The sequence below is a fragment of the Sus scrofa genome, chromosome 5 (assembly GCF_000003025.6).
Source record: "Sus scrofa isolate TJ Tabasco breed Duroc chromosome 5, Sscrofa11.1, whole genome shotgun sequence".
In the NCBI taxonomy this organism is placed as follows: domain Eukaryota; kingdom Metazoa; phylum Chordata; class Mammalia; order Artiodactyla; family Suidae; genus Sus; species Sus scrofa.
This window is the reverse complement of record NC_010447.5, coordinates 28,853,397-28,880,916: the sequence shown is the minus strand read 5'-3', so window position 1 is coordinate 28,880,916 and position 27,520 is coordinate 28,853,397. Positions and strand designations below refer to the sequence as shown.

Genomic DNA, 27,520 nt, shown 5'->3' with positions numbered 1-27,520 from the left:
TTCTCGGTGCCCAATGCCACTACAGAGGGGAGGGTCGGGGGCAGGGGGCCGACCGCGGGGCGAGGAGTCCAGACGCAGGGGACGGGCCCACGCGCCCAGTCCCCCTGGTTTCGCACGCCCCAGACACCGGGAGGCGGTGTCCGCTCCACCAGGTCTGGGAGGGCTCGGCCTCGGGGCTCCCTGGGCTCCTCAGGTCGCCCGCCCCGCCCCCGCCCTGACTCAGCATTCCAGTCTCCCACAGGGGGCGGGAGCGCTCCGCGCGGGCCTTGCCCAGCTGGGCAGCCGGTGCTCGAAGGGGCGTAGGCCCCCAGCCCGCGCCCGCCCTCACCCTGCTTACCGCGCCGGGTCTCCGCCGCGCCACCGCCAGCGGGCTCCCGCGGCCTCCTTGAGCCTCAGGCCACTTCCGGCTTCGCGAGCCCTGGCCGGGGGCCACGTGACGGCCGGCCGGCGCGCTGGTGCGCGTGCGCACGCCAGCCGGACGGACTTGGGCCTCCGCTTCTGCTGCGGATGCTGTCCCAGCGGCCGGCTCCCGAGCCTCTATGGCTAGCAGCCGGCTGCGTGCGGGGTGTCTGCAGTACGACCCCGTCCACACCCTCTGCCTGTGCCCCTCCTGCTCTGAGGGTGAAGCCAGAGAGCTCTGCGCACTGAGCGCGAGAATTCAGATTCCCGCAACTGCAAATCCCGCCCCGTACTCGACAGTCAGAGGCGGAGTGTGGTGACAGTGGGGAAGGCGGTGGACCATTGATTACAAACATGCAAATAATCCCGAGTGTGCAAAATGCAGGACACGTGAGGGGCCATCACTGGGCGATATATATATAGTCTGTAGGGATATATGTGTACGTATTTTAAAGAACACGTTGGCCCCAGGGGAGCCAGATTATCGTCTCACAATAATTCGGATGTAAAATTCTTAACGTAAATAAACTCATTTAATTCCCTTTCTCTAGAGGGTACGTTGGAAAAATGGCAATATTGGGGAATCTAAGGACTAAAATAGGCCCCTTGCAGTATCTGTGCTGCTAGGATATCAAGCAGCTATTCCCCAGTGATTCCTCTGCTCGCTGACAGCCCTGCCTTTCTCAACGCGAGGAGAGCCGCAGAAATAGCTGGTGATGGGGGCTAAATTTCTGAGCGAGGGAAGAGAATTCTTTCAGGATGAACTAACGACGAAATTAGGAAACCAGGGCAGAGTGGTTAAAAGCAGAAGCTTTTGAATGCATTAGTCCTGGGGTTGCAGTTCTAGGTCTCCCTGTCAAATTCTGGCTAAACAATTTTTTAAACCGCTTTAAGCCTGTTTTCTCACATATCATGTGTACAGTGGAGATGACAAAAGCCCAATGTAATGCTTGTTGCAGAGAAAGTTACTTTTTTTTTTTTTGTTTTTTTTTTTAGGGCCACACCAGCGGCGTATGGAGGTTCCTAGGCTAGGGGTCCAATCAGAGCTGTAGCTACTGGCCTACACCGCAGCCACAGCAACCTGGGATCCAAGCCACGTCTGCAACCTACATCACAGCTCACAGCAACTCCGGATCCTTAGCCCACTGAGCAAGGCCAGGGATCGAACCCACAACCTCATGGATCCTAGTCGGATTCGAAGGTAACTCCCAAAGAAAGTTACTTTAATAAACTTTGAAACAATGTTTAAATGATGGAATCTTTTTTTTTTTTTTTTTTTTTTTTGCCATTTCTTGGGCCGCTCTCCCGACATATGGAGGTCCCCAGGCTAGGGGTCGAATTGGAGCTGTAGCCACTGGCCTACACCAGAGCCACAGCAATGGGGGATCCGAGCCACGTCTTTGACCTACACCACAGCTCACTGCAACGCCAGGTCCTTAACCCACTGAGCAAGGCCAGGAATTGAACCCGCAACCTCATGGTTCCTAGTCGGATTCGTTAACCACTGCGCCATGATTGGGAACTCCAAATGATGGAATCATTCTAACAAATCTAGTCACTGCTTACAATTCCCACCAATTTTAGTTCTCCCCTATTTAATGCCAAGAAAACCTGCCAAAGTTCCTTAACAGTGTAAGTCACATCTCCAAATGAATAGAAGAAAATGTGATTAGCTGAAGGCCTTAATTCACATGTTTACCATATGGTTCAGGAATACTGAAATAAATTTTCTTACAAGATCAAATCTTTTGTGAAACAATTAATGAGGATTTAAATAAATAGTTAGGCAGAGCTCCCTGTTGTGGCTCAGAGGAAACGAATCTGACTAGCATCCATGAGGACCCAGGTTTGATCCCTGCCCTCCTTCAGTGGGTTAAAGATTTGGCATTGCTGTGAGCTGTGGCACAGGCCAGAGGCTACAGCTCTAATTTGACCCCTAGTTTGGGAACCTCCATATGCCTTGGCACAGCCCTAAATAAATAAATAAGTGAGTCATCAGGCACAGAACTATACCAGGCATCATAAAACTCTTATGGATCCATAATTAAGTCATACAAATGCTTCAGTCTTTTTGCCTCAATGACTTACCTGAGATTCACCCTTGAACCAATTATTTGGGTATTTGCTTTTGGAGCCTAAGTTCAATACAAAGAAGGTAATTCATGATGGAACGGTTTCCTAATTGCTATGGTACTCCCTAAGTAAAGAGCTCTAGGCAACTTTAAAGGAAGATAAAAATTATTACACATGATTAGATAACATGAAATTTAATTTCTATTATAGACTCCTAATTTCCATGTTTTCATTTCTCTTAGCTCTGAACACTTGTGAGTCTTCTAAAGGGCTTTAAAGAGCTGGGGAGGAGTTCCCATTGTGGCGCAGTGGTTAACAAATCCGACTAGGAACGATGAGGTTTCAGGTTCAGTCCCTGGCCTTGCTCAGTGGGTTAAGGATCTGGCGTTGCCGTGAGCTGTGGTGTAGATTGCAGATGCGGCTCGGATCCTGTGTTGCTGTGGCTCTGATGTAGGCCAGTGGCTACAGCTCTGATTCGACCCCTAGCCTGGGAACCTCCACATGCTGCAGAAGTGGCCCTAGAAAAGGCAAAAAGACAAATAAATAAATAAATAAATAAATAAATAAAAATAAAGAGCCGGGGAAAAGGAGGTGCCACCTTTACATCTATGGAATAAACAGTCCAATAATAAAAGCTATTATCAACCTTTGTTTGCAGATGATGTAATAGGCTCTTTTTAGAGGTAGTTATCCTAACTTCCCCCATTTTACAGATGGGAAAAGCATGGCAGGGAGAAGTTATTTAACCTGTTCAAGGTTCTAAAACTAATTACTGGCAGAACTGCTGTTTGAAACTACTTAATTTGGATTCTGAGCCTGTCTGAGCTCTTATCCACTATGCTATGCAACTCAGGATACTTTGAAAAATTAATTCAAAAATTACCTCATAGTACAGGGGAACTTGTCAAAGGAACAATTAGCTCTCACTCATCTACTTTTAAAACCATTTTTATTGAAGTACAGTTGTCCCTCAGTATCCACAAGGGAACTGGTTTAAGATTTGACCAAGACACCAAAATCCTTGGATGCTCAAGTCCCTTATATAAAATGGCATAGTATTTGCATGTAATACACACACATCCTCCCATGTTTTTGTTTGTTTGTTTTTGCTTTTTAGGGCTGCACCCGTAACATATGGAGGTTCCCAGGCTAGGAGTTGAATTGGAGCTACAGCTGCCAGCCTACACCACAGCCACAGCAACCTGGGATTCGAGCCTTGTCTGTGTCCTACACCACAGCTCACAGCAACGCTAGATCCTTAACCCACTGAGTGAGTCCAGGAACTGAATCCAAGTCTTCTTGGATACTTGTCGAGTTCATTACCACTAAGCCACAACAAGAATTCCCTCCCATATACTTTATTTAATTTTTATTTATTTATTTATTTTTTTGCTTTTTAGAGCCATGCCCACAGCATATGGAGTTTCCCAGGCTAGGGGTTGAATCGGAGCTGCAGCTGCCAGCCTATACCACAGTCACAGCAACATGGGATCCGAGCCAAGTCTTTCACCTACACCACAGCTCATGGCAACACTGGATCCTCAATCCACTGAGTGAGGCCAGGAATTGAACCTGCATCCTCATGGATGCTAGTCAGATCCGTTAACTGCTGAGCCACAACGGAAACTCCTACCTCCCATGTACTTTATTTTAATTTGTCTTTTTGCCTTTTCTAGGACTGCTTCTGCGGCATACAGAGGTTCCCAGGCTAGGGGGTCTAATCAGAGCTGCAGCTACTGGCCTACACCGCAGCCACAGCAACCTGGGATCCGAGTCACGTTTGCGACCTACACCACAGCTCACGGAAACGCCGGATCCTTAGCCCACTGAGCAAGGCCAGGGATCAAACCCGCAACCTCATGGTTCCTAGTCGGATTCATTAACCACTGCACCACATCAGGAACTCCCCCTCCCATGTACTTTAAATCATCTCTAGATTACTTATAATACCTAGTACAATGTAAATAGTATATAATGTTACCAAGTTTGGCATGTTCAAGTTTTGCTTTTTGGAACTTTCTAGAAATTTTTTTCCCGTGTTTCTGATCTAAGGTTAGTTGAATCCATGGGCATGGAATCTGCAGGTACAGAGGGCCGACTGTGTAGTATACATTCCACTGTGTTATTTTTATGATTAACTGTCAACACAGTTTATTACCTTTATTAGATGACGTAAGGAAAATGTCTTAAATCTCTTTTGGAATTAACCCCAGGAAAAGATTTTTATGCAAAATCTAAAAATATAATTTTAGGGAATTTAGAAGACCACTGAAGCCTATCCATGAAACTTTTAGGCCAAAGGTTAAAAAACAACAACAACAAAACACCTCAGGAGTTCCCATCATGGCTCAGTGGAAAGGAATCTGACTAGCATCCACAAGGACACAAGTTCGCTCCCTGACCTTGCTCGGTGGGTTAAGGATTCTGTGTTGTTGTGAGCTGTGGTGTAGGCTGCAGATGCTGCTCAGATCTGGCGTTGCTATGGCTGTAGTGTAGGCCTGCAGCTACAGCTCCGATTTGACCCCTGGTCTGGGAACGTCCATATGCCATGGTGTGGCCCTAAAAAGACACTTAAAAACAAAAACAAAAAAACAAACAAACAAAAACCCCTCAACAACAACAAAAAAGCCAAAAAGCTAAAAACCAAGCAAACCCTCAACCCCCCCTAAAATCTTACTTGGGCTTTTAGAATTTAAATGTAAATGATGACTGTAGTGATTCTGCTGCTCCGTTTTGTTTCTCCTTTCTCAATTTTCTAATACTAGTACTGATTTTGTATTTTTGCTTTCTTGCATAGTCATGAATAAAAATGGGGGAAGGGAGGGGAATTAAATAGGCAGCTACTATTTATAAATGTCATAAACACACAGGTATCTTGTGCCCTAAGTAAATCCATTAAGAGGGAAAATATCAGATTTTCAATTCTATCAACACAGTCACACAGGCTTTTTTCTAGTGCACTGAAAAAAGAGCCTAAATCGTTTAACACAACTATGTTCATATAATCTTTTAGGAGCATATTTAAATAAATCTTCCATAAATTTTTCTGTGCAATCCTTTTAGTGGGAAATCAGAGAGATGAGAAAATAAGGATAAAGTATTAAAGACTTAGTATTTCACTATGTAAAATTTATTTGCTTTTGTTTTTATAAAAAATGTATAACACCAGCACCTACTCTTCAATCAGTTAATTTATGAAACCATTCTCTTTTGTAGAATACACATTGGCATTGAGACAGTTTAAAGAAATGTAATGGCTATCTACAAAAAATTAGTTTTGATTTGTTGTATTTCCCTGTACTTTATGAGTCTGCACACATAAAGGAAAATTAAAATCTTCAAACATTCTATATTCAGCAATTAAAAAAAAGGTACACTGCTTTCCTGCTATGGTCTTTGATAAAGGACTTAAAGTTTCAAGTTAAAAAAAAAAGGTACTGGGATAACTCTGCTGTATCTTATAACCTTTTATATAGAATGATTTGAATTGGCATGCAAGCAACTTTTTTAGTTGTCACATACCTGTAATTGAGGGAAAATTACACCCATTTTACAGAAAAATCCCAATACATATACCGCAATAAGCTCAAAGCAATGTTAAAAAGACCAGTGTGAATGGCACACAAAAACTGTTTCTTTATAAATTATTAACTGGAATTCCTGATCATGAAGTAGGCACGGGGAGATCCAGTTCTTACGGCTTTGCTCTCTGGAAGAATACCTGTAAATAAAGTATTAGTACAATTAGTATTGCTGTCAGAAGATACCACTTTTTACCTGAAGAATGGCCCCTAATTACTCTTTTGTAAAATACAATAGATGATTTAAAACATTTCACAGACCTCAAAAAATCCACACATAATGTAAGTTAAGAACTTTTTCTTCTGGACAATTTGGTAAGGTCCAGAGATAACTTATGTTGCCATACTGAGTTGGGAAACTAGGAAAAATATGGTATGACCTCCAATGCTGAGATTCAAGCAGTCAGAGGAAAATATGCTCTCGACACCTTTTTGCTGACTAGCACTACCGTCAAAGTTAACTCTAGGAAAATAAATTCTGAGGAGGAAATAAAACAAGTCAAAGCTAAAGACAGCAGTTGTTATCCCTTATGGAATTTACTGTTTATTTGATTATTAAAAAAATACTTTAAATTCAACACTTGAGACCATGAGCGAGTAGGCTAGAGGTTGTGCTAGGCACTGGCCCAATATTACTACCTTCCATAGTTAGGGACATGTTGAGTGAGCACTAGAAAGAGTAAATGTAGGCAGTACGCTCATTGTGGATAAGGACTGTATTGATAAGGATTGTATTGATCATTAATTATATTCCTAATACCTAGTAGAGCAGACATTCAGTTAACAATTACTGGCAATCCACTAAGGGGAGAGAAAAGAATCATCACTATATGGACAAAAAATAGCCTTAATTAAAGAGACCATGCTTGAGCTAAGTCTGGAAAAATGAGCAAAATTCATAAAGGAGAAAGGCGCTAATAAGGCAGAATTTTTGAAGAATAGCAGGACTAGTAAAGACTGTTGTTCCTGGAGTTCCCGTTGTGGCTCAGTGGAAACCCAACTAGTAACCATGAGGATGTCAGGTTCGATCCCTGGACTCACTCAGTGGTTTGATCCCTGGCCTCACTCAGTGGGTCAAGGATCCCAAATTGCTGTGAGCTGTGGAGTAGGCCAGTGGCTACAGCTCTGATTTGACCCCTAGCCTGGGAACTTCCATATGCTGTGGGTCTGGCCCAAAAGAGACCAAAAACAAAAGGAAAAAAAAAGAGAATAAAGGTAGTCTGAGATCAGAATATGGAAATAAAAAGAAAACACCTAAATGCCAAACTAAGAAATTTGTCCTTGTTTGTAGTTAACAATAGGTTTATGAAGATTGTGAAGAAGAAGGGGAATGAATTTCAGAGGACTCTTCAATGTTTTCAGACAGATCAGCCTGGACAGAACAAGAGAAGGGAAGTTAGAGGGATAACAGAAGCCTACACCGGAGTGGCAGCAGTACAGACAGAAAGGAAGGGAGAGAGCGAGGAGGAAACAATCAGCAAGATGTAAGGATCAATCACACAGGAAGAGAGTGGGCACAAAAGAAGGCACTTCATTTTTTCCAACTAGAAGGATAATGCTATCACTGAGATAATGCTATCACTGAAGAGAAGTTGGGCTTGGGAGGAAGATTTTATACACGCTGTTTGGATGCATATGTTTAAAGCACAAGCCTGCTACAAAGTTCCTAGATCTGCTGTTCCAGATACCTCTAACAGAGAGTTCGTTGTTCAGTCCTTTAGTCCTTTAACAGCCCTTCAACAGAGGTCACCGCCACAGGCACTTTGTGTTTTGGGGAAATGGGGGGTGGGGCGGGGGATTGTTCTCAAAAAAGTAACTCTCACTATCTTCTCACAAACTCTTTTGTCAGTTTAAGGTGATAAACTACTACTGGGGGTGGGGGGGAACTGGCAAGGGACCATGTGTGAGCCAAAGTCAAAGCACACTTATTTATCAGCAAAGCCCCTTGTCTTGAATGCCTTGGGCAAAGGTACCAGAGAGCCACTCATGAAGTTGCCTGCCAACAAGAAATTTAGCAGTGCTTTACCCTTAAGTTTGTTGAGTGAAAATAATAAATAAAAATAAAGAACTCTTTCTCATCCTGTCACAATGTAACTTTGTATTTCTAGACCATGAGCTCCTTGTGGGCAGGGACAAGTCACACATATTGGCATCTGCAGCAGTCAGCATAGTACCTGTGACATAAAAAGCAGTCACAGAGTACTGAATGACTGACTACCTGGGTGACAGAAAGACAGTTCTGTTTCACAGACTTAACAGTATAAATGAATACCAAATAAACATTTGGTATTTCTTGCCAACTTGGAGGTTTGCTGGAAATTGGTCCTTTTATGAATGTAAAAAGAGCTTTAATGGCCAAGTTTGAGGATTCTATTTTTGGTCTCCTTTAGCAATTCAAAAGTTTCAAGATAGGATATAACTAAATAACTCATACTTCTGTTTTTTTATTTTTTTTATTTTTAGTTCTTTCAACTCAATATGGGCAGCTGTTCTTTTTTTTTTTGCTTTTTAGGGCCACACCCGTGGCATAGGGAGATTCCCAGGGTCAAATCGGAGCTACAGCTGCCGGTCTACACCACAGCCACAGTAATGGAGGATCCAAGCCGAGTCTGCCACCTACATCACAACTCATGGCAATGCCAGATCCTTAACCCACTGAGCAAGGCCAGGGATCAAACCCACATCTTCATGGATGCTAGTTGGATTCATTTCCATTGCACCACAATGGGAACTCCGTGAGCAGCTGTTCTTAAACATTACTTGTTCTCCTCGCTCCCCCAATCCTCTAGTTCCTATTTAATTATATCACAAAACTGTAAAAGAAAACTGACATTTTCATACCAACATGCTCAGGTACACACACATTCAGTGTGCTTATCTAACTTTCTATCATCTTTTGTAGAAGCTCGGATGAAAGGGGTTTTACAGAAAACTCTAAAGTATAACATCTAAGAGTTCCCGTTGTGGCTCAGTGGTTAACGAACCCGACTAGGAACCATGAGGTTGCAGATTCGATCCCTGGCCTTGCTCAGTGGGTTAAGGATCCGGCGTTGCCATGAGCTGTGGTGTAGGTCACAGATGCGGCTCAGATCCCGAGTTGCTGTGGCTCTGGCGTAGGCCGACAGCAACAGCTCCGATTAGACCCCTAGCCTGGGAACCTCCATATGCCATGGGAGCGGCCCTTGAAAAGGCAAAAAGACAAAATAAATAAATAAGTAAATAAATAAAGTATAACATCTACTAACTGTGGATTCTTAGAGGCAGGTTTTAGAGCAAAGAGACCCCGAAATACCTAACTGTTAGTCAAACTACAGTACGACCCAGTAACCTGCAATAAATTTTCTCTCTTGGTTCTGAAACATTACCTAACTGAATGAAGACTTCCAAATACCTACCTTTAAGTAGTTTTTAAAAACTTTAGCATCAGGCTGCTGAAGCGCTTGACAAAACTCCTGAGGGACCGGGAGAGGAGTAGAGAAAAAAGAATGAGTATCTGTATTAGATTCATCATACTTCAAAACCACAATACTCCTCTTAAATTGTGAGTGAAAAACCCACAAAACTGACCACCTTTACCGTCTTTATGTGTACAGTACAGCAGTGTTAACTGTTTGCACAGTGTTACATGATGGATCTCTAGAATTTTTTCATCTTGCAAAACTGAAACTCTGCATCCGCTGAACAATCCCGCCTTTCTCCTTCCACCAGCCCCTGTCATCTACTTTCTGTTTCTTCCCTTTTTTTGACTGCAGTTGCAGCAAAGCTGGATCCTTACTGCAACCAGGGCAAGGATCGAATCTGCATCACAGCAGGAACTTGAACTATTGCAGTGACAATGCCAGATTTTTAACCTGCTGAGCCTCAAGAGAACTCTGGTATATTTCTATTTTTCATGTGCATTAAGATCGTATGAATAATCAGTAATGCGTTATTTTCATAAAATATTAATTTACTTATGCAACAAATGATAACTAAGAAATATCCAAGTTGAAGATATGTCATTAAGAGCCATAAATTCATTAAAAATAAGTTTTATGATAACTCCTATGTTCAATTTTTTCAGTTCCTCTTATATATAGTTCCTAGTCGGATTTGTTTCCACTGTGCCATAACGGAACTCCAGGTCCTCTTATAAAACAGCATTATCAAACACTGTTGACAAAGAAACAATTTTTAGAGTTCTGAGATTCTAACTCTAGTTCTAATCAGAACTGTGATACTTTATTAGCTCTCCATGGTATAGGATCAGAAGTCTGGATAATTGTATGCCCAGAAAACAACTGAATGCCATCATAAAAATGACTGAAATGGTGCAAAAGTATAAGATAGCTTTCAGCCACTTATATCAAAATATGGTTTCAGATTTACAAATTAAGAACTGGTAAGCTTGGGAGTTCCTATCGTGGCACAGTGGAAACGAATCCGACTAGAAACCATGAGGTTGTGGGTTCGATCCCTGGCCTCGCTCAGTGGGTTAAGGATCTGGCGTTGCCGTGAGCTGTGGTGTAGATTGCAGATGCGGCTCGGATCCCGCGTTGCTGTGGCTCTGATGTAGGCCGGTGGCTACAGCTCTGATTAGACCCCTAGTCTGGGAACCTCCACAAGCCGTGGGTGTAGCCCTAAAAAGACCAAAAAAAAAAAAAAAAAAAAAAAAAAACAACACACACACACACACAAAACTGGCAAGCTTGGCCTATGTAAAATCAAGTACATGGCACAAGCCTACAGAACAGAGGTTTGTGTGCCACAGCTCCCTCCGATAGTCTGGGTGAACCTTCTGGAACTTCTTTCAGAGTGGTTTTGGTTTTTTTGGTCTTTTTAGGGCCACACCCGCGGCATATGGAGGTTCCCAGGCTAGGGGTCGAATCGGAGCTAAGCCATGTCTGCGACCTATACCACAGCTCATGGCAACACGAGATCCTTAACCCACTAAGCAATGCCAGGGATTGAGCCCACGTCTTATGGATACTAGTCAGGTTCGTTAAACACTAAGCCACAATGGGAATGCCTCAGAATGTTTTTTAAAAAAATATACTTACAATAGATGGGATTACAAAGGAAACTAATTATAATGAATTACTGCTATCAAATGTATTTTGCTATGTGGTAGAATAATAAGACTTACTGACTCAAGATAACAGGTCTAGTGGAATATCTTAACTTGCGATCCCAAAAAACTGATGCATAGAAACAGTATTTCAAGATCTCTGTAACAACGAATGTGATATCAAAATATGTGATTTCTACTGGTGACAAAGCCATGGGTAATGGAAATACTGCAGTGATCTGTCATCTACACAATGGTAGGAAACTGAATTTCTGTTAAAGGTAGTGAAAATAAAAATTTAATTTTTTCCTATTCGATTTCACAGACCCCTTGAAGTTTGGATTTCTGCTATCCTATACATAGTAAAACATCAAGGTGAATGTAGTTTTGCTTTCTTGAATCAAAATTTAGATCCAATTACAAAGCTATATTTCTTTAAGAGGAAAATCTGCTAGAACAGCTCTTACCTGTATTATCTCCGGAGCTACTTGCAACGAAGGCAAGTATTCTTGCTGAAGATACTGAACACATTCTGGACCCTGAAAATTAAATTGGAACACATGTACACTTTAAACACAACATGGTGTTGTGATTAAGAGCAGAGACTAAAGCCAGACTGCTTTGTTCTGAAGTCTGGCTTTAGAGTCTCTGCTTTAGTGTTATGTAGAGCTAAAGAGAACACAAATAGTCTTCTGAAGACAGGAGGCCCCAATTTCAGAGCCTGGTTCCACACACTAAAAGGAAACAGCAAAGAGAGGTGCCCCTTGTTCAGTCTATCATTGAATGGACTGGAGGGTGTCTCTGGGTACAGGGGCGGAAGTCCTTGGGTAACGTCAAGATAAGGAACATCTGCCTTCCTGTTCAACAAACTAGGAAACAGCAACTTCATAGCCAAGTGAGGAAACCAAGACCCAGAAAGATAGGGTGATTTGTCCAGTCTGTTGTTTATTAAGTCTGTACTAAGTAAATAGCAGGTCACCTGACTTCTACAACCATTGCTCTTTGGAGTTCCCACCGTGGCTCAGTGGTTAACGAACCGGAATAGTATCCAAGAGGAGGAGGGTTCGATCCCTGGCCTCACTCCGTGGGTTAAAGATCCGGCATTGCTGTGAGCTGTGGTGTAGGCCGGCAGCTACAGCTCTGATTCGACCCCTAGCCTAGGAACCTCCATATGCCACAGCTACAGCCCTGAAAAGACAAAAGACACAAGACAAAAAAAAAAAAAAAAAAAAAAAAAAGGAAACATAGAAAGTGTGAAGATAAATAAAATATTAAAAAAATTAATAAAACCATTGCTCTTCATTGTCAACTCCAGTAATTCTAGATGCTTAAACTATAACAATAGTTTTCTGGGGCGGGGCGGGGGGGTGCTAAGGGTAAACTTGGTAGAGAGAATGGGGTAGAATTCCACAAACTAACCCCTAACCCTCACCCCTTTTCTTCAGTTACAAAGGAACATAGGATATACTTCAAAAATAGTTTTCCTATAGCAATTTGTTTCTGAGACCGTGGACTCAACCAAATGTAATAAATCTAACACTTAAAACAAAAAAACAAACATTGCATCTATCTTAAAAGCTTTATGTGTTGATGACTCCAACCTGGTCCAACTGAAACTAACAGTTACCAAAGTGAAATTAATCTAACTCTCCTTGATATACTTCTCCCTGCATTAACACCTGGATTTCCTATTAATATTACTGCTCCTCAATCAAAGGATTCTTTGACTCCTGGACCTCTAACCCAGTCAGTTTAGGTCACAACTTAGGGACCCTTCAGAGAAAACCTGTTCCTGAAAGGAGGTAGCACTGCACTGCTTGGGAATGTTTCTCAGATCACTTCTACTTTCCTTCTCACCTTTTTCTTTAGTCTCCTCTCCCAATACTTACTGCCCATGCACTGCTCATCACCACATAAACCCTTTCTTTGCACTTCAAGATCGTATAGTTTTTGTTTGTTTGTTTTGATCAGGAAAAGTAAACTTATACTTCATGAGGAAATCAGTCAGATAAATAAGTGAGAAAATAGAATAATGAAGCAAAATATTTTCAAATAAAATGTTCCGTTTGATTCAATTCTAAATGACAGCTCTAAAGACAAGACAAATACCACTCTTCCTGTTTATTACTCCTCATCCTCTGACTCAAGCATCCAACAATATTAGCCAGACTTCTCTCTCATGACTCTCTTCCCTTAACTTTCATACCTTTGGTTCTACTTCTAGCTTTCTCTTGATTCTTACTTCAGCCTAAGTTCTCTCTGTCCTAGTCTTAGAAAGTCTCACTAATTCCTACTACTTCAACTGAACTAACTATAAACTGAGGACTCCAAAATCAGTATTTAGTTCTAACTGCTTCAGACCCATATTTCAAAGAGCTCTGTAAACATTTTTTCCACTTTGCTATCCTAAATTACAACCCCACTGCCTAATGACTTCCCAACTTTTCACACATACTATATACCTTGTCCCATTTTTAGCTATTCTGCCTCTAAACCGTAGCTAAAAAGAATAACACTATTTTCTACTAGGTCTATCATGTGACATCTAATCTGTCTTCACACACCACCACTTAACTTTCCCCAGAAGGCCAGTTCCTCCTTGTCAGTCCAATAAATCTACATTTTAAGGTCCATCAAAAAAAAAAAAAAAAAAAAAGAAAAAATCCGCTCTTTCCAATGGCTGTCTTAGACTGCCCTCATAGGCAAAGCTCTTTGTTCATCATAGTTCTACCTTACTGCATTGAGTACAAACATATTAGTTTAATATATCTGTATTAAAGTACTTATTTACCCATTATTTATGAACCAGTCTCCTTTGATTCTAAACCCCCAAAATATTGGGGGACTTTTTAATTAATCTTTATACAGGTCCCCTGTGGCCCTCAAACACATACCCCTCACCCTAGTATATAACAGGCATAGAGAAATGCTGGATTCAAAGCCCTTCAAATCTCATTCAGAATCAAAAATTCAAGTTCAGATGAGGAAGTAGACTGGATGGAAACTCTGAACAAGATCCCATGCTCTTTTTTTTGGAGGGGCGGTGGTTTGAGAGAAGCTGATGCTCATTAGATGACTGTAGGTAGATATGTGGGAATGCTAGTCCTGTGTTGGCATCCTGACTCTGAGAAGTTAGAAATTGAAATTTTTGTTTAAAACAAAAACACCCCCTGATTTTTAAATGTTGGCAATCAACTCGAATTAAACACAATTTCAATTATTTAAAAATACTGAATAAGGCAAACAACACATCGGCTAGACTGAACCGAGAATCATTTGTGATTGATACAAGTGATTAGAATGACAAGGAGAAAGAATATTCTAAAATAAGGAAGTGCTCTAACCAATCTGTAACACTTAGAAAGTGGACAAATCTGTGAAGATCCTACTAGGTAGTGAAATCTGAATCTTGAAATTCTGCTTAAGATTTTTCACATTGTTTGTCAAACCAAACAAACAACTCTTTTAACCTTCCTGTTACCCAAAACAAAAAGGACAACAAAGGATACTGCTACTTTGATTCAATCTCTCCCTCCAAAGAAGTCATAAATGAAGTTATTAATTAACTTGTTATAAAAACACAGCTTTCAGGAACAAGACATACTCAATTAAAACCATAACAAATAAACATGTGAGATGAAAATGAAGGGACATGGAGTACAAAGCTTACCCGTTTGAGATGAATTGTTTTCAGTGTCACTGCACACTCGGATAAAGCCTATGAAAAACAAGTTTAAGAATTTTAATAAAGTCATTTCTTGGTTACTAATCCAACTTTTATTTCCCTGGCCACTGCTCATTAACATTTACCTCCAAAGAAAGGACGGAGGCAGGAAAGGTAACAGGTGGGCAGATGGAACAAATGGGTGAGATAGAAAATTTAAAAAAAATAGAAAAACAGAAAAATACAAAAATGTTCTCAACAGAATAAAGGATAATTATGAAATCTAGCTTTTACTAGGTCCTGGGGAAGTGCATAAAGGACAAATGCTTGACATTAAGCAATCTGAAGATGAGATTTGGGGAATCTATCATCAAGGAAGAGGAAGTTACTCTTAATGGTTAGGAACAAACCCCAAAACATTAAGCACAAGCTTTAGAATGAAAGTAGTGGCAGGAAATGAATAACTCAGTCAAGCTTTAAGGGATGTTTGCATTATGTACCCTTTCATGGTCTTGGCTGTTAAAGTTGGAGGAGCTAGATTTTTTTTTTTTTTTTGCTTTTTAGGGCCCCGCCTACAGCACATGGAAGCTCCCAGGCTAGGGGTCGAATCAGAACTAGAGCTGCCGGCCTACACCACAGCCACAGGAATACCAAATCTGAGCTGCAGCTGCAACCTACACCACAGCTCACAGCAATACCAGATCCCCAACCCACTGAGCAAGGCCTGGGATTGAACCCACATCCTCATGGATACTAGTCAGATTCATTTCTGCTGTGCCACAATGGAAATGCTTAGATTTCATCTATTCGACTTTACCATCAAGATGTAAATAACAATCCACTGATTATACAAAAGCTATCAAACTTTTTTTTTTTTTTTTTTGTCTTTTTGCTATTTCTTTGGGCCGCTCCCGCGGCATATGGAGGTTCCCAGGCTAGGGGTCCAATCAGAGCTGTAGCTGCTGGCCTACGCCAGAGCCACAGCAACGCAGGATCCGAGCCGAGTCTGCAACCTACACCAGAGCTCACGGCAACACCGGATCGTTAACCCACTGAGCAAGGGCAGGGATCGAACCCGCAACCTCATGGTTCCTAGTTGGATTCGTCAACCACTGCGCCACGACAGGAACTCCAAAAGCTATCAAACTTTTAAAAAATGAATCCTAATTTGAAATTGTCAAAGAAAAATAAAAAGGCATTGAAATCTACTATAATTAACCTGGTATTAAATAAGAAATTCTAAGTTGGAACACATGAGATCTTGTTACAAGGTAAACAAGAGATTCCTAGGTGCTTACCAATACTGTTTGTGCATCTGCCAGGTCAAAGGTTTGTTTTAAAGGTGCTAGGAAACATGCAGGGACAATGTGCTTATAAACAAAATCAGCAAATCCCACTGGTCCATCTTTACCTCCTGTTAAAAGAATTCAAATTTTCATCTTGTATGAAGAAAGTCATTTAATTTAACACTGGGGGAAAATCAACTCCTGGCTCTTGTCTATCAACTCCCAGCTCCTGTCTATGTTAAGGCTAGGATCCCATTTCATCTCTATTTTCTTAAGAAACAGGTTGGGAAATGAAGTTTTTATAAGAAAATCATCTTACCCCAGAGTTCTACCAACTTAGAGAGGATGATAAAACACGTTTTCTGGGCAATTGGATCTGGATATTCGACTGCTCCTTGAATAACAGTAATCAGCACACGTTCAACATTCTCTGCACCTGAAGAAAAAAAAAACTTGTGTTCAATCTCTGAAAGAACTAAAAGGGAAACCCAAGTTCTCACTTTGTATATAGTAACAAGACAAGATAAGATTGCTCAATTTGGAATCCCCACTGTGGCGCAGTGGGTTAGGAATCTAACTGCAGTGGCTCTGGTTGCTGCAGAGCACAGGTGTGATCATCAGGCCTGGCAGACACAGAAGTTTAAGGATCTGGTCATTGCCACACCCGAGGATTCAAATCCTGGCCTGGGAACTTCTGCATGCCTCGAGCGCAGCCATTAAAAAAAAAAAAAAAAAAAAAAAAAAAAAGAGTTTCCGCTGTGGTGCAAAGGGATCAGAGGCATCTTGGGAGCTCTGGGACACAGATGTGATACCCAACCCACCATAGTGGGTTAGGGATCCAGCGTGGCCTCAGCTCCAGCTTAGTTCATAACTATAGCTTGGGTCTGATTCCTGGCCCAGGAACTCAATAAGCCACAGGGCGGCAAAAAAACCAAAAACAAACCAAAATGAAAAACAAAAACACCCCCCCAACCCCTCAATTTTGATCAATTTAGTTCCTAAATTTTAGACATAAAAGCTTAAAAAAAAAATCACTATTCTCTTATTATTTTTCTCTCTGCATTTCAAATAGAAAAATTCTCTTTGTTAATCTATATAATCTCACTTATTTTTAATTTCAAAATGGCACAATGGCCCTAAGAGTCAAATTCTGGCAAGTAGCCACCATCTGACTACAATGGCATGAAATTAGAAATCAACCTCAAAAAGAAAAACAAGAAAAAAATAGCTACATGGACACTCAACAACACACTACTAAAACAAAAAACAAAAAACCAAAAAAACACCTAATGGGTCAGTGATAAAATTAAGGAAAAAATAAAAAAATACCTCTAGACAAAGGATAATGAAAACACAACCATACAAAATCTTGGGATGTAGCAAAAGAAGTCCTAAGAGGCAAGTTCTCATAATATAGGCCCTCCTCAAAAAACAAGAAAAATCTCAAATAAACAACTTAACCTATCACCTAAAAGTACTAGAAAAAGAACCAACAAAACCTAAAGTCAGCAGAAGGAAAATGATAAAGATCAGAGAGGAAATAAATAGAGATTAAAAAACAATAGCTGGGTTTTTTTTTAAAGGATAAAAATCAACCTCTAGCCAGCCTTACCAAGAAAAAAAGAGAACCCAAGGAAACAAAATAAGAAATGAAACAGGAGAAATAACTGATATTCAGAAATACAAAAAAAAAAAAAAAAACAAACAAAAAACCATAAGAAAATACTACAGTTATGTAACAAAAATGGACAACTTAGAAGAAAATGGACAAGTTTCTAGAAACACAGAGCCTATCAAAACTGAATCAAGAAGAGATAATTTGAACAGACTAATCACTAAGTAAAATAGAATCCATAATTTAAAAAACCTCTCTGCAAGCAAATGTCCAGGACCATTTGGCCCAATTGGGGAATTCTATCAAACATACAAAGGACTTACACCTATCCTTATCAAACTCTTGCAAAAGACTGAAGAGGAAGGAACACTCCCAAAGTCCTTTTATGAAGCCACCATCACCCTGATACTAAAATGAGACAAACACACTACAAAAAAAAAAAAAAAAAGGAGTTCCCATTGTGGCGCAGTGGAAATGAATCCAACTAGTATTCATGAGGATCTGGGTTTGATCCCTGGCCTTGTTCAGTGGGTCAGGGATCCAGTGTTGCTGTGAGTTGTGGTGTAGGTTGCACACACAGCTTGGACCCTGTGTTGCTACGGCTGTGGCACAGGCCAGCAGCTGTAACTTCAATTTGACTCCTAATCTGGGAACTCCCATATGCTGCATGTGCAGCCCTAAAAAGCAAAAAAAAAAAGGACACTGCATAAAAGAAAGTTATAGGCCACTATCTTTGGTGAATACAAATGCAGAACTCTTCAACAAAATATGAGCAAATCAGGGAGTTCCCACAGTGGCATAGTGGAAATGAATCCAACTAGTATTCATGAGGATCTGGGTTCAATCCCTGGCCTCATTCAGTGGGTCGGGGATCTAGCGTTGCCGTGAGCTGTGGTGTAGGTATCAGCTACAGCTCTGATTTGACCCCTAGCCTGAGAACTTCATATGCTGTAGGTGTGGCCCTAAAAATAAAATAAAATAAAAAGAGCAAATCAAATTCAACAACACATAAAAAGGATGATACACCATAATCAAGTTGGATTCATTTCAGGGTCACAAAGATGGTTAAACATAGTGCAAGTCAATCAGTGTGATATATCACGTCAGCAAAACAAAAGACAAAAACCTCATGATCATCTCAGTAGATGCAGAAAAAGCATTTGATAAAAGTCAACATCCATTCATAATTAAAAAAAAATCTCTCACCAAAGTAGGTATGGTGGGAACATATCTCAACATAATATCAGAAAAAGTAAAAACAAAAACAAAAAATCACATTACAGATCACATAAAAAACAAGACAAAAAAACCACCTAGGAATAAATCTAACAAAGGAAGTGAAAGACCTATATATATACTAAGAACTATAAAATATTGATAAAGGAAAGTGAAGATGACTCAAAGAAATAGAAAGATATCCCATATTCTTAGATTGGAAGAATACTGTTACAATCGTCATTCTTCCCAAAGCAATCTACAAATTTCATGTTATCCCTATTGAATACCCATGACATTTTCCACAGAGCTAGAACAAACAATCCAAAAATTTATATGAAACTACAAAGGACCCAGAATTGCCAGAAGAATCCTGAGGAAAAAGAACCAAGAAATGACCCTCCCAGACGTCAGACAATAATACAATTACCAAATAAATACTACAATACTATAACAAAACAGGAGTTCTCATCATGGCTCAGTGGTTAATGAACCTGACTAGTAACCATGAGGTTGAGGGTTTGATCCCTGGCCTCACTCAGTGGGTTAAGGATCTGGCGTTGCCTTGAGCTGTGGTGTAGAGATCACAGATGTGACTTGGACCCCGAGTTGCTATGGCTGTGGCATAGGCCAGTAGCTACAGCTCCAAACAGACCCCTAGCCTGGGAACCTCCATATGCTGCGGTGCAGCCCCCCCAAAAAAGACAAAAGACAAAAAACAAAAGAGTGTGGTATTGGCACAAAAGCAGACATATGGATCAATGGAACAGAACAGAGGGTATAGAAATAAACACTTGCACCCCTACCACAGTCAAAAATTCAACAAAAAAGGCAAGAATATATAATGGAGAAAAGATAGTCTCTTCAACAAGTAATGTTGGGAAAGCTGGACAGCCTTACGTAAATCAATATACTCAGAACACTCCCTCAAACCATGTACAAAAATAAACTCAAAATAGCTTAAAAACCTAAAGGACACCATACACTCTTAGAAGAGAACATATGCAAAACATTCTGACATAAACTGCAATGATATTTCCTTAGTCTTGCAAGGCAAAAGAAATAGCAGCAAAAATAAACAAATGGGGGGAGTTACCATCGTGGCGCAGAGGTTAATGAATCCAACTAGGAACTATGAGGTTGAGGGTTTGATCCCTGGCCTCACTCAATGGGTTAAGGATCCAGGGTTGCCGTGAGCTGTGATGTAGGTCACAGACGTGGCTCGGATCTGGCGTTGCTTGTGGCTCTGGCGTAGGCCAGCGGCTACAGCTCCGATTGGACCCCTAGCCTGGGAACCTCCAAATGCCGAGGGAGCGGCCCTAGAAAAGGCAAAAAGACAATAAAAAAAGAAAGGGGACCTAATCAAACTTATAAGAGTTTGCACAGAAAAGTAACAAGATGAAAAAATAATATATGGACTGAAAGAAAATATTTGCAAACAATGTGACTTGACAAGGGATTCATTTCCAAAATATACAATAGCTCATACAAGTCAATAAAAACAAACAAACAAACAAACAAACAAACTGGGAGCTTCCATTGTGGCTCAGTGGGTTCAATCCCCGGCCTTGCTCAGTGGGCTAAGGATCTGGCATTGCTGTGAGCTGTGGTGTACACTGCAGATTTGGCCTGGATCTGGCTGTGGTATAGGCTGGCAGCTGCAGCTCTGACTCGACCCCTAGCCTGGGAACCTCCATATGCTGCAGGTGTGACCCTAAAAAGCAAAAACCAAAAAACCCCAAAAACCAAACAACTCAATCAAAAAATGGACAGAAGATCTAAACAGACATTTCTCTGGAGAAGACACACATGACCAGCAACATCAGTGAAACAGAATGATGTGAATAGAAAATCAGAGGCTGTTGTTCTACTTCATCATGTTTTTCTTTCAGTTCCTTATGCATATACATATAGATATTCAAATAGAGGATTGTATCATGAAGTATATTTATCACTCTGCATAGTGATCAGACACAACTGGCCAATACCAAGATGGCCAACAGGCACACGAAAAGATGCTCAGCATTGCTAATTATTAGAGAAATGCAAATCAAAACTACAACGACGTGTCACTGTAGTCAGAAAGGCCATTAAGAGGGCTACAAACAATAAATATTGGAGAGGGTATGGAGAAAAGGGAACCTTCCTATACTGTTGGTGGGAATGTAAATTGGTACAGCCACTATGGGTAACACTATGGTGGTTCCTTAAAAAAGTAAAAGCAGAACTACCACATAATCCTGCAATGCCACTCCTGGGCAGACACCTGGAAAAGATGAAAAGACTAATTCAAAAAGATATATGCACATCAATGTTTACAGCAGCTCTATTTGCAATAGTCAAGACATGGAAGGAGTTCTCTTGTGACTCAACAGGTTAAGGATCTGGCAATGTCACTGCTGTGGCAAGGGTTTGACCACACATGCAGCCGAAAGAAAGAAAAAAGACATGGAAGCAAGTTAACTATCCATCAACAGACTAATGGATAAAGAAGATACAGGGTAGGAGTTCTCACTGAGGCTCAGTGGGTTATGAATCTGACTAGCATCCATGAGGATTTGGGTGCGCTCCCCGGCCTGACTCAGTGGGTTAAGGATCTAGCACTGCCATGAGCTATGGTGCAGGTCGCAGACGCAGTTGGGATCTTGCGTTGCTGTGAATGAGGTGTAGGCCTGCAGCTGAAGCTCTGATTTGACCCCTAGCTAGAGAACCTCCATATACTGCCCCCCCACAAAAAGGGAAAAAGAAAAAGAAAAAACAGATATAGGGTATACATACGATGAAATATTACTCAGCCATTAAAGAATGAAATATTACCATTTGCAGCTACATGGATGTACCTAGAGATTATCATACCAAGTGAGGTAACTCAGACAGAGAAAGACTCATCTTAGAATATCATTTACATGCAAAATCTAAAAAATGATACAAATGAATTTATTTACAAAAGAGAAAAGCTCATCGCAGACATAGAAAATAAACTTAAGGTTACCAAAGGGAGAGGAGAGGATAAACCAGGAGTATGGAATTAACAGATATATCCTGCGATATGTAAAACAGAAAAACAACAAAGATTTACTGTATAGCACAGGGAACTATATTCAGTATCTTTCAATAACCTATAATGGAAAAGAATCTGAAAAAAGATATGTATACACATGCACAACTGAATCATTTTGCTGTACACCTGAAACTAACACAACATTGTACATCAACTTGGAGGGAAAAAAAAAAAGGAATACTGCTTTAGGCAAAACAGAACAATACAAATTAATTTTAACGCCGTCTATGTCAAAGTGATCCTCACCCTGTCAGTAATGAGCTGTCATCCACGTGGCCAACATACAACCACTTCAAAAGTTTAATTCCTGTCATGGCTTGATGGTTAACGAATCTGTCTAGGAACCATGAGGTTGCGGGTTTGATCCCTGCCCTGCTCAATGGGTTAAGGATCCGGTGTTGCCGTGAGCTGTGGTGTAGGTTGCAGATGCGGCTCAGATCCCACGTTGCTGTGGCTCTGGCGTAGGCTGGTGGCTACAGCTCCAATTCCTCCCCTAACCTGGGAACCTCCATGTGCCGTGGGAGTGGCCCTAAAAAGACAAAACAAACAAACAAAAAAAAACCACCAAAAAATCCCCAAAAGTTTAGTGTTTATTTCAACTAGCTCTTGCTCACATAGATGTTGAACTGTGACAAGTGCTTAACAGACAATTTAATTTAGGCCCCGCATGCATCCCCACCTTGATTTGCTATGACTTCGCTCATTCCACTGCCTGTGACTGTTTGCAGGAAAGCGAAGTAACTCCTCCGCAACATTTGCTTCTCTAAAGCAGCAGACTGGTCATTTTCTTCTGCAGGTCGGAGCAACACTTCAAAGATTGCATGAAGAAGAGGCATGAACATCTGTTGTAAAAAGGGGGATACCTGTATCTGAAGAGAAGAAACAACTATTAACTATTTCAGACATAAGAAAATTAACATGAAACTTAAGAAAAAAAATTTACATAAAGCCTTTTTCTAGAGATTCTATTTAGGATATATACTTACATAATTCAGTTGGCATATATTATTTTTTTGTTTGCTTTTTTAGGACCACAACCATGGTATATGGAAGTTTCCAGGCTATGGGTCAAAACGGAGCTGTAGCCGCTGGCCTATGCCACAGCAATGCAGGCTCCGAGCTGAGTGTGCAACCCACACCACAGCTCATGGCAACGCCAGATCCTTAACCCACAGAGCAAGGCCAGGAATCGAATCTGTGTCCTCATGGATGCTAGTGAGATTCATTTCTGCTGAGCTATGATAGAAACTCCCAGCATATGTTAATGTTAAGACAAAAATCTATAGCGCATACCCAGTATTGAAAGCCTCAAGATCAAAGTTCAACCCATTTTCTACAGTTCAAGATTCAGGTTCAAATAACACTGAGTCAGACATAACTCACAATCAAATATTGCCATAAAAATTTTTCAAGTTTAAATTCTCAGTAAATAAATTCTCCTGCTAAACTAGAAATGACTGGTTGCTCTCTCAGGCTTAACATGCCCTTGGGCAAATTCCTTACCTTTTGTGTCCCAGTTTCTTCATCAATAAAATACTACTACTTATGTCTAGGGTTGTTACAAGGATCAAATGAATGCATTAAGAAAATGCTCAGAACAGATTTTTAACATAGAAAGCACTACCTAAGTGTTACCCATTTTTACTAGCCAGCTTATGCTTAGTTTAAATTTCCTTGTACATAAAACTGAGATTGAATTATTTTAAAACAACTTGACACCCAAATTACAGTGCTTTCAATTTAGTCTTAGTATTCACTTAGTAAACACTTAGTATTCAATACTGTTTTATTTTCTTCTCTAAAACACCAGACTAGCAGTTTTCTTCCACGGCATAAAATAGATAAGATCTACTCTTATTAAAACATCTATTAAGGAGTTCCTGTCATGGTGCAGTGGAAATGAATCTGACTAGGAACCATGAGGTTGCAGGTTCGATCCCTGGCCTCGCTCAGTGGGTTAAAGATCAGGTATTGCCGTGAGCTGTGGTATAGGTTGCAGACGTGGCTCAGGTCTGGCGTAAGCTGACAGCAACAGCTCCAATTAGACCCCTAACCTGGGAACCTCCATATGCCATGGGTGTGGCCCTAAAAAGACAAAACAAAACAAACAAAAAACCAAAAACAGCTATTAAGCTTGTCCTAAGTGTTCAGGCAGTGTTGTTGACTTTAGAATGATAAAAATACTTATGATTCATGCCTCCAAGTAACTCGTGCTTTAAAAAAACCAAGGGGCAAATGCCAAAATACATCTAAAGATAAAAACATCTGATCTTGAAATCAGGAGATTTTATAATCAGGAAGTTCTCTGAGCTCTGAAGGTTTGTGCTAACCTTAAATTTGGCTGTAATCTGGTTGATAAGAGGAATGAATTCCTGGAGGTCTTTAGCTTCACAATCTTTGAGCATGTGTTCGGAAGCAGATGGAATAAACGGAAGGACTTCCTCCTCCAGGCAAATAATCATGCGATGAAGGAAAGTCCGAACTCCACTTCTGAGAATATCCTTTTGCAGTGGACAACTCAGGGCTGGCAAGAAGGTCTGCAAACAGTCCAGATAAACTTCGGAACAGCCACATTGTTTCACAGTTTGTTTGTTGCTGAAAGCTTTGCTGGTTCGACTGCATAAACAAAATTAGGTAACTAGTTTTAAGTAGTCTTCAAATGCTTTAAGGAGTAATAAAAAATAACACACAACAAATTACAAAACTAACAAGGGAAGCCAATTCTTTGTTTTCCATATCACAGTTATGCCCACCTTTAGCTGATACGGTCATTTGTAAACTACTGCTTCCAGTTATTCTAGAAAGGGCTCAAGTTAAATTAAATGAATGAGGCGTTCCCTGTGGCACAACAGGTTAAATATCTGGTGTTGTCACTTCAGTGGCCCAGGTTGGTCCTGTAGTGTGGGTTCAATCCCCGGCCTGGGAACTTCCACGTGCTTTGAGCATGGCCAAAACAAAACAAAAGGCATGCAGAAAAAAAAAAAAATCTATATACTATGAATATACTACACTTCACAATCTGGAAACCACCAATTTATATTTAGAAAACAATCTTAGACTCAAGTTGTTTTTTTTGTTTGCTTTTCATTTTTGGCTGCCCTGAGACTTATGGAGTTCTCAGCCCAGAGATCAGATCCAAGCCACAGCTGTGACCTAAGCTGCAGATATGGCAATGCCGGACCTTTAACTCACTGTGCTGGGCTGGGGATTGAACCTGCACCCCAGTACTCCCAAGACACCACCAATCCCACTGCACCACAGCAGGAACTCCAGATTTAGGTTATCTGTACAGCATCTCTAACATGAGCTTTTGCACTGAAGACTTCTGTAGAACATTTTCTTTAAATAACTTCCAGTTGGAAATCTCTATAATTTTCATGATGTTATTGTTTGTGAATAAAAAGTACAGGTAGAGAAAGAGTTATCTTTGTAGCTCAGTGGTAATGAATCTGACTAGTATCCATGAGGACACAGGTTCAATCCCTGGCCTTGCACAGTCAGCTAAAGGATCCAGCATTGCTGTGAGCTGTGGTGTGGGTCTTGATGTGGCCTGGATCTGGCGTGGCTGTGGTACAGGCTGGCAGCTGTAGCTCTGATTCGACCCCTAGCCTGGGAACTTCCATATGCCACACCTGCAGCCCTTAAAAAAAAAAAAAAAAAAATGAGTAGAGAGAAAGAAAGGGCAGCTTGAGTGATCTTTGGGACACAGTGCAACAACTAAAAAGAAGCCTCAGCACTTTCTCTTTAAGGTTCCAAAACTGAGCCCCCAAGGTCATTGGTATATAAATACTTAAGCTAATCTCCTTAAATACACAATCAATTTATACCAAAGTAATTAGAGTAGCTAAGGATTTATATAGATATCAAGCCCAAAAGATACAATGTTATGTGATCTATTTCTTTCTTCAGTTAAATCTTCTAACTCATTGAATTTAGAAAAGTACAACTTTTCTAATTGTCTAAAAACTGGACAACCTGGTTTTGGAAACAGAGAAATGTATACTCAGTTCTAAAAAATCAAAGTAAATGATTCTGTGCATGCTGGGAAAATGACTTTATAATTTTAAATGCAATCACACTCACCTGGCAAATCCAACCGCATGGTTGAGACAGTCTGCTAGAGATGCCTGCCTTTCTTCATCCTGTGCCAGCATCAATTTTTCTAACAGAATTTTAAACTTCTCCATGAGTGGAGTCAACAGATTCCTCATCAATGCTTGTTTCCGTTCTGCTGGGTACTCACTGTTAACAATCAGCACTCCAGCTGTCTCATAAATAAATAATTGATCATCGCTGCTCAACAAAGACTGGTAGCCATTCTCCTAAAATAAAACTTAGTCTTATTAAAGTTTTTCTTCATTCAGTTCCTCTCATTTAACCAGAATAAGAATAAGAGGGACAGGAGATGTAATCTATCACATCAACCTGTTTTGAAAAAGATCAAATATTTATAAAATAAAACTTTTTCCAGAACGGTATAATGGAAAACAAACAAACAAACAAAAAAACACAATTAGAGGTTAAAAGATCATGGGTCGAGAGTTCCTGTGGTAGCTCAGTACTTAATGAACCTGAACCCAACTAGTATCCATGAGGACACGGGTTCAAGCCCTGGCCTTGCTCAGTGGGTTAAGGATTGGGTGCTGCTGTGGCTGTGGAGTAGGCTGGCAGCTACAGCTCGGATTTGACCCCTAGCCTGGGAACCTCCATAGGCTCCGGATGTGGTCCTTGAAAAAAAAAAAAAAAAAAAAGACATGAAAAAAAAGACCATGGCTCTATTTCTACATCTACTTCATAAATGGTCATATGTAATTATGTAATTATTAGTTTGTCTTCTAACTTGGTTTCTTTTGTAAAACAGTTCTCATTAGGGGGCTAAAAATGAGGTGTATTAAGGTGTGAATCTTAGCACCAAGGTCACACAAGTTAATATTTTAGAGTGTTTAAGAGTTAAATAACTACAAGCTCTACACAATAAACACACACAACAGCTGTTACTTTAGAATATTTGAAAATAAGACTGCAAATGCAAACGAAAATATCTCAGTCATAGAACATTTGAAAATAAGACTGCAAATGCAAACGAAAATATCTCAGTCATGAGTAAACATCTCATATATTGATCAATTTTTATTAATGAGTTTTGTTATTTTTTTACATTTATGCAATCTGAGAAGCCAAGAGGTCAGGAAAATATCAGAAGATCCTCTAGGTTCATCACTAAAGCTCCCTGTTAAGAAATTATTTAACAGCTTAGTCTTAGATAAATTCTGTGGTGGTTTTATTATTTAAAAAAATCCTCATCTTTTAAAAGAGAAATGTACCTATTTAGAAGTAACTAAGGAGTTCCTGTTGGGCTCAGTGGTTAATGAATCCGACTAGGAACCATGAGGTTGCAGGTTCAATTCCTGGCCTTGCCCAGTGGGTTAAGGATCTGGCGTTGCCATGAGCTGTGGTGTAGGTCGCAGACGTGGCTCGAATCCTGCGTTGCTGTGGCCAGTGGCTACAGCTCCGATTAGACCCCTAGCCTGGGAACCTCCATATGCGTGGGAGTGGCTCTAGAAAAGGCAAAAAGACAA

The 27,520-nt window shown here is 40.6% G+C and overlaps 2 protein-coding genes across 7 annotated transcripts in view; both read right to left on the bottom strand.

The window, feature by feature from the left end:
- Positions 1-707, bottom strand: part of TBK1 (TANK binding kinase 1) — a 49,755-nt gene extending 49,048 nt beyond the window's left edge. The window contains exon 1 of one of the 3 annotated variants that reach the window (XM_021090852.1): positions 338-707. The gene's annotated coding sequence lies outside the window, so the exon portion shown is untranslated. The remainder of the gene's footprint in view (positions 1-337) is intronic. The other 2 variants (XM_021090853.1, XM_021090854.1) reach the window with 2 other exon arrangements.
- The window catches only part of XPOT (exportin for tRNA), a 196,366-nt gene continuing 174,426 nt past the window's right edge, over positions 5,581-27,520 (bottom strand). For all 4 annotated transcript variants that reach the window (XM_021091942.1, XM_021091941.1, XM_021091943.1 and 1 more), the window contains 9 exons: positions 26,025-26,263; positions 24,272-24,557; positions 22,621-22,810; positions 16,370-16,486; positions 16,063-16,178; positions 14,771-14,818; positions 11,568-11,639; positions 9,449-9,505; positions 5,581-6,193 (listed from right to left, as the gene is read on the bottom strand). In XM_021091942.1, the coding sequence (XP_020947601.1) occupies positions 6,167-6,193; positions 9,449-9,505; positions 11,568-11,639; positions 14,771-14,818; positions 16,063-16,178; positions 16,370-16,486; positions 22,621-22,810; positions 24,272-24,557; positions 26,025-26,263 (1,152 nt within the window). In that variant the 3' untranslated portion in view covers positions 5,581-6,166. The remainder of the gene's footprint in view (positions 6,194-9,448; positions 9,506-11,567; positions 11,640-14,770; positions 14,819-16,062; positions 16,179-16,369; positions 16,487-22,620; positions 22,811-24,271; positions 24,558-26,024; positions 26,264-27,520) is intronic.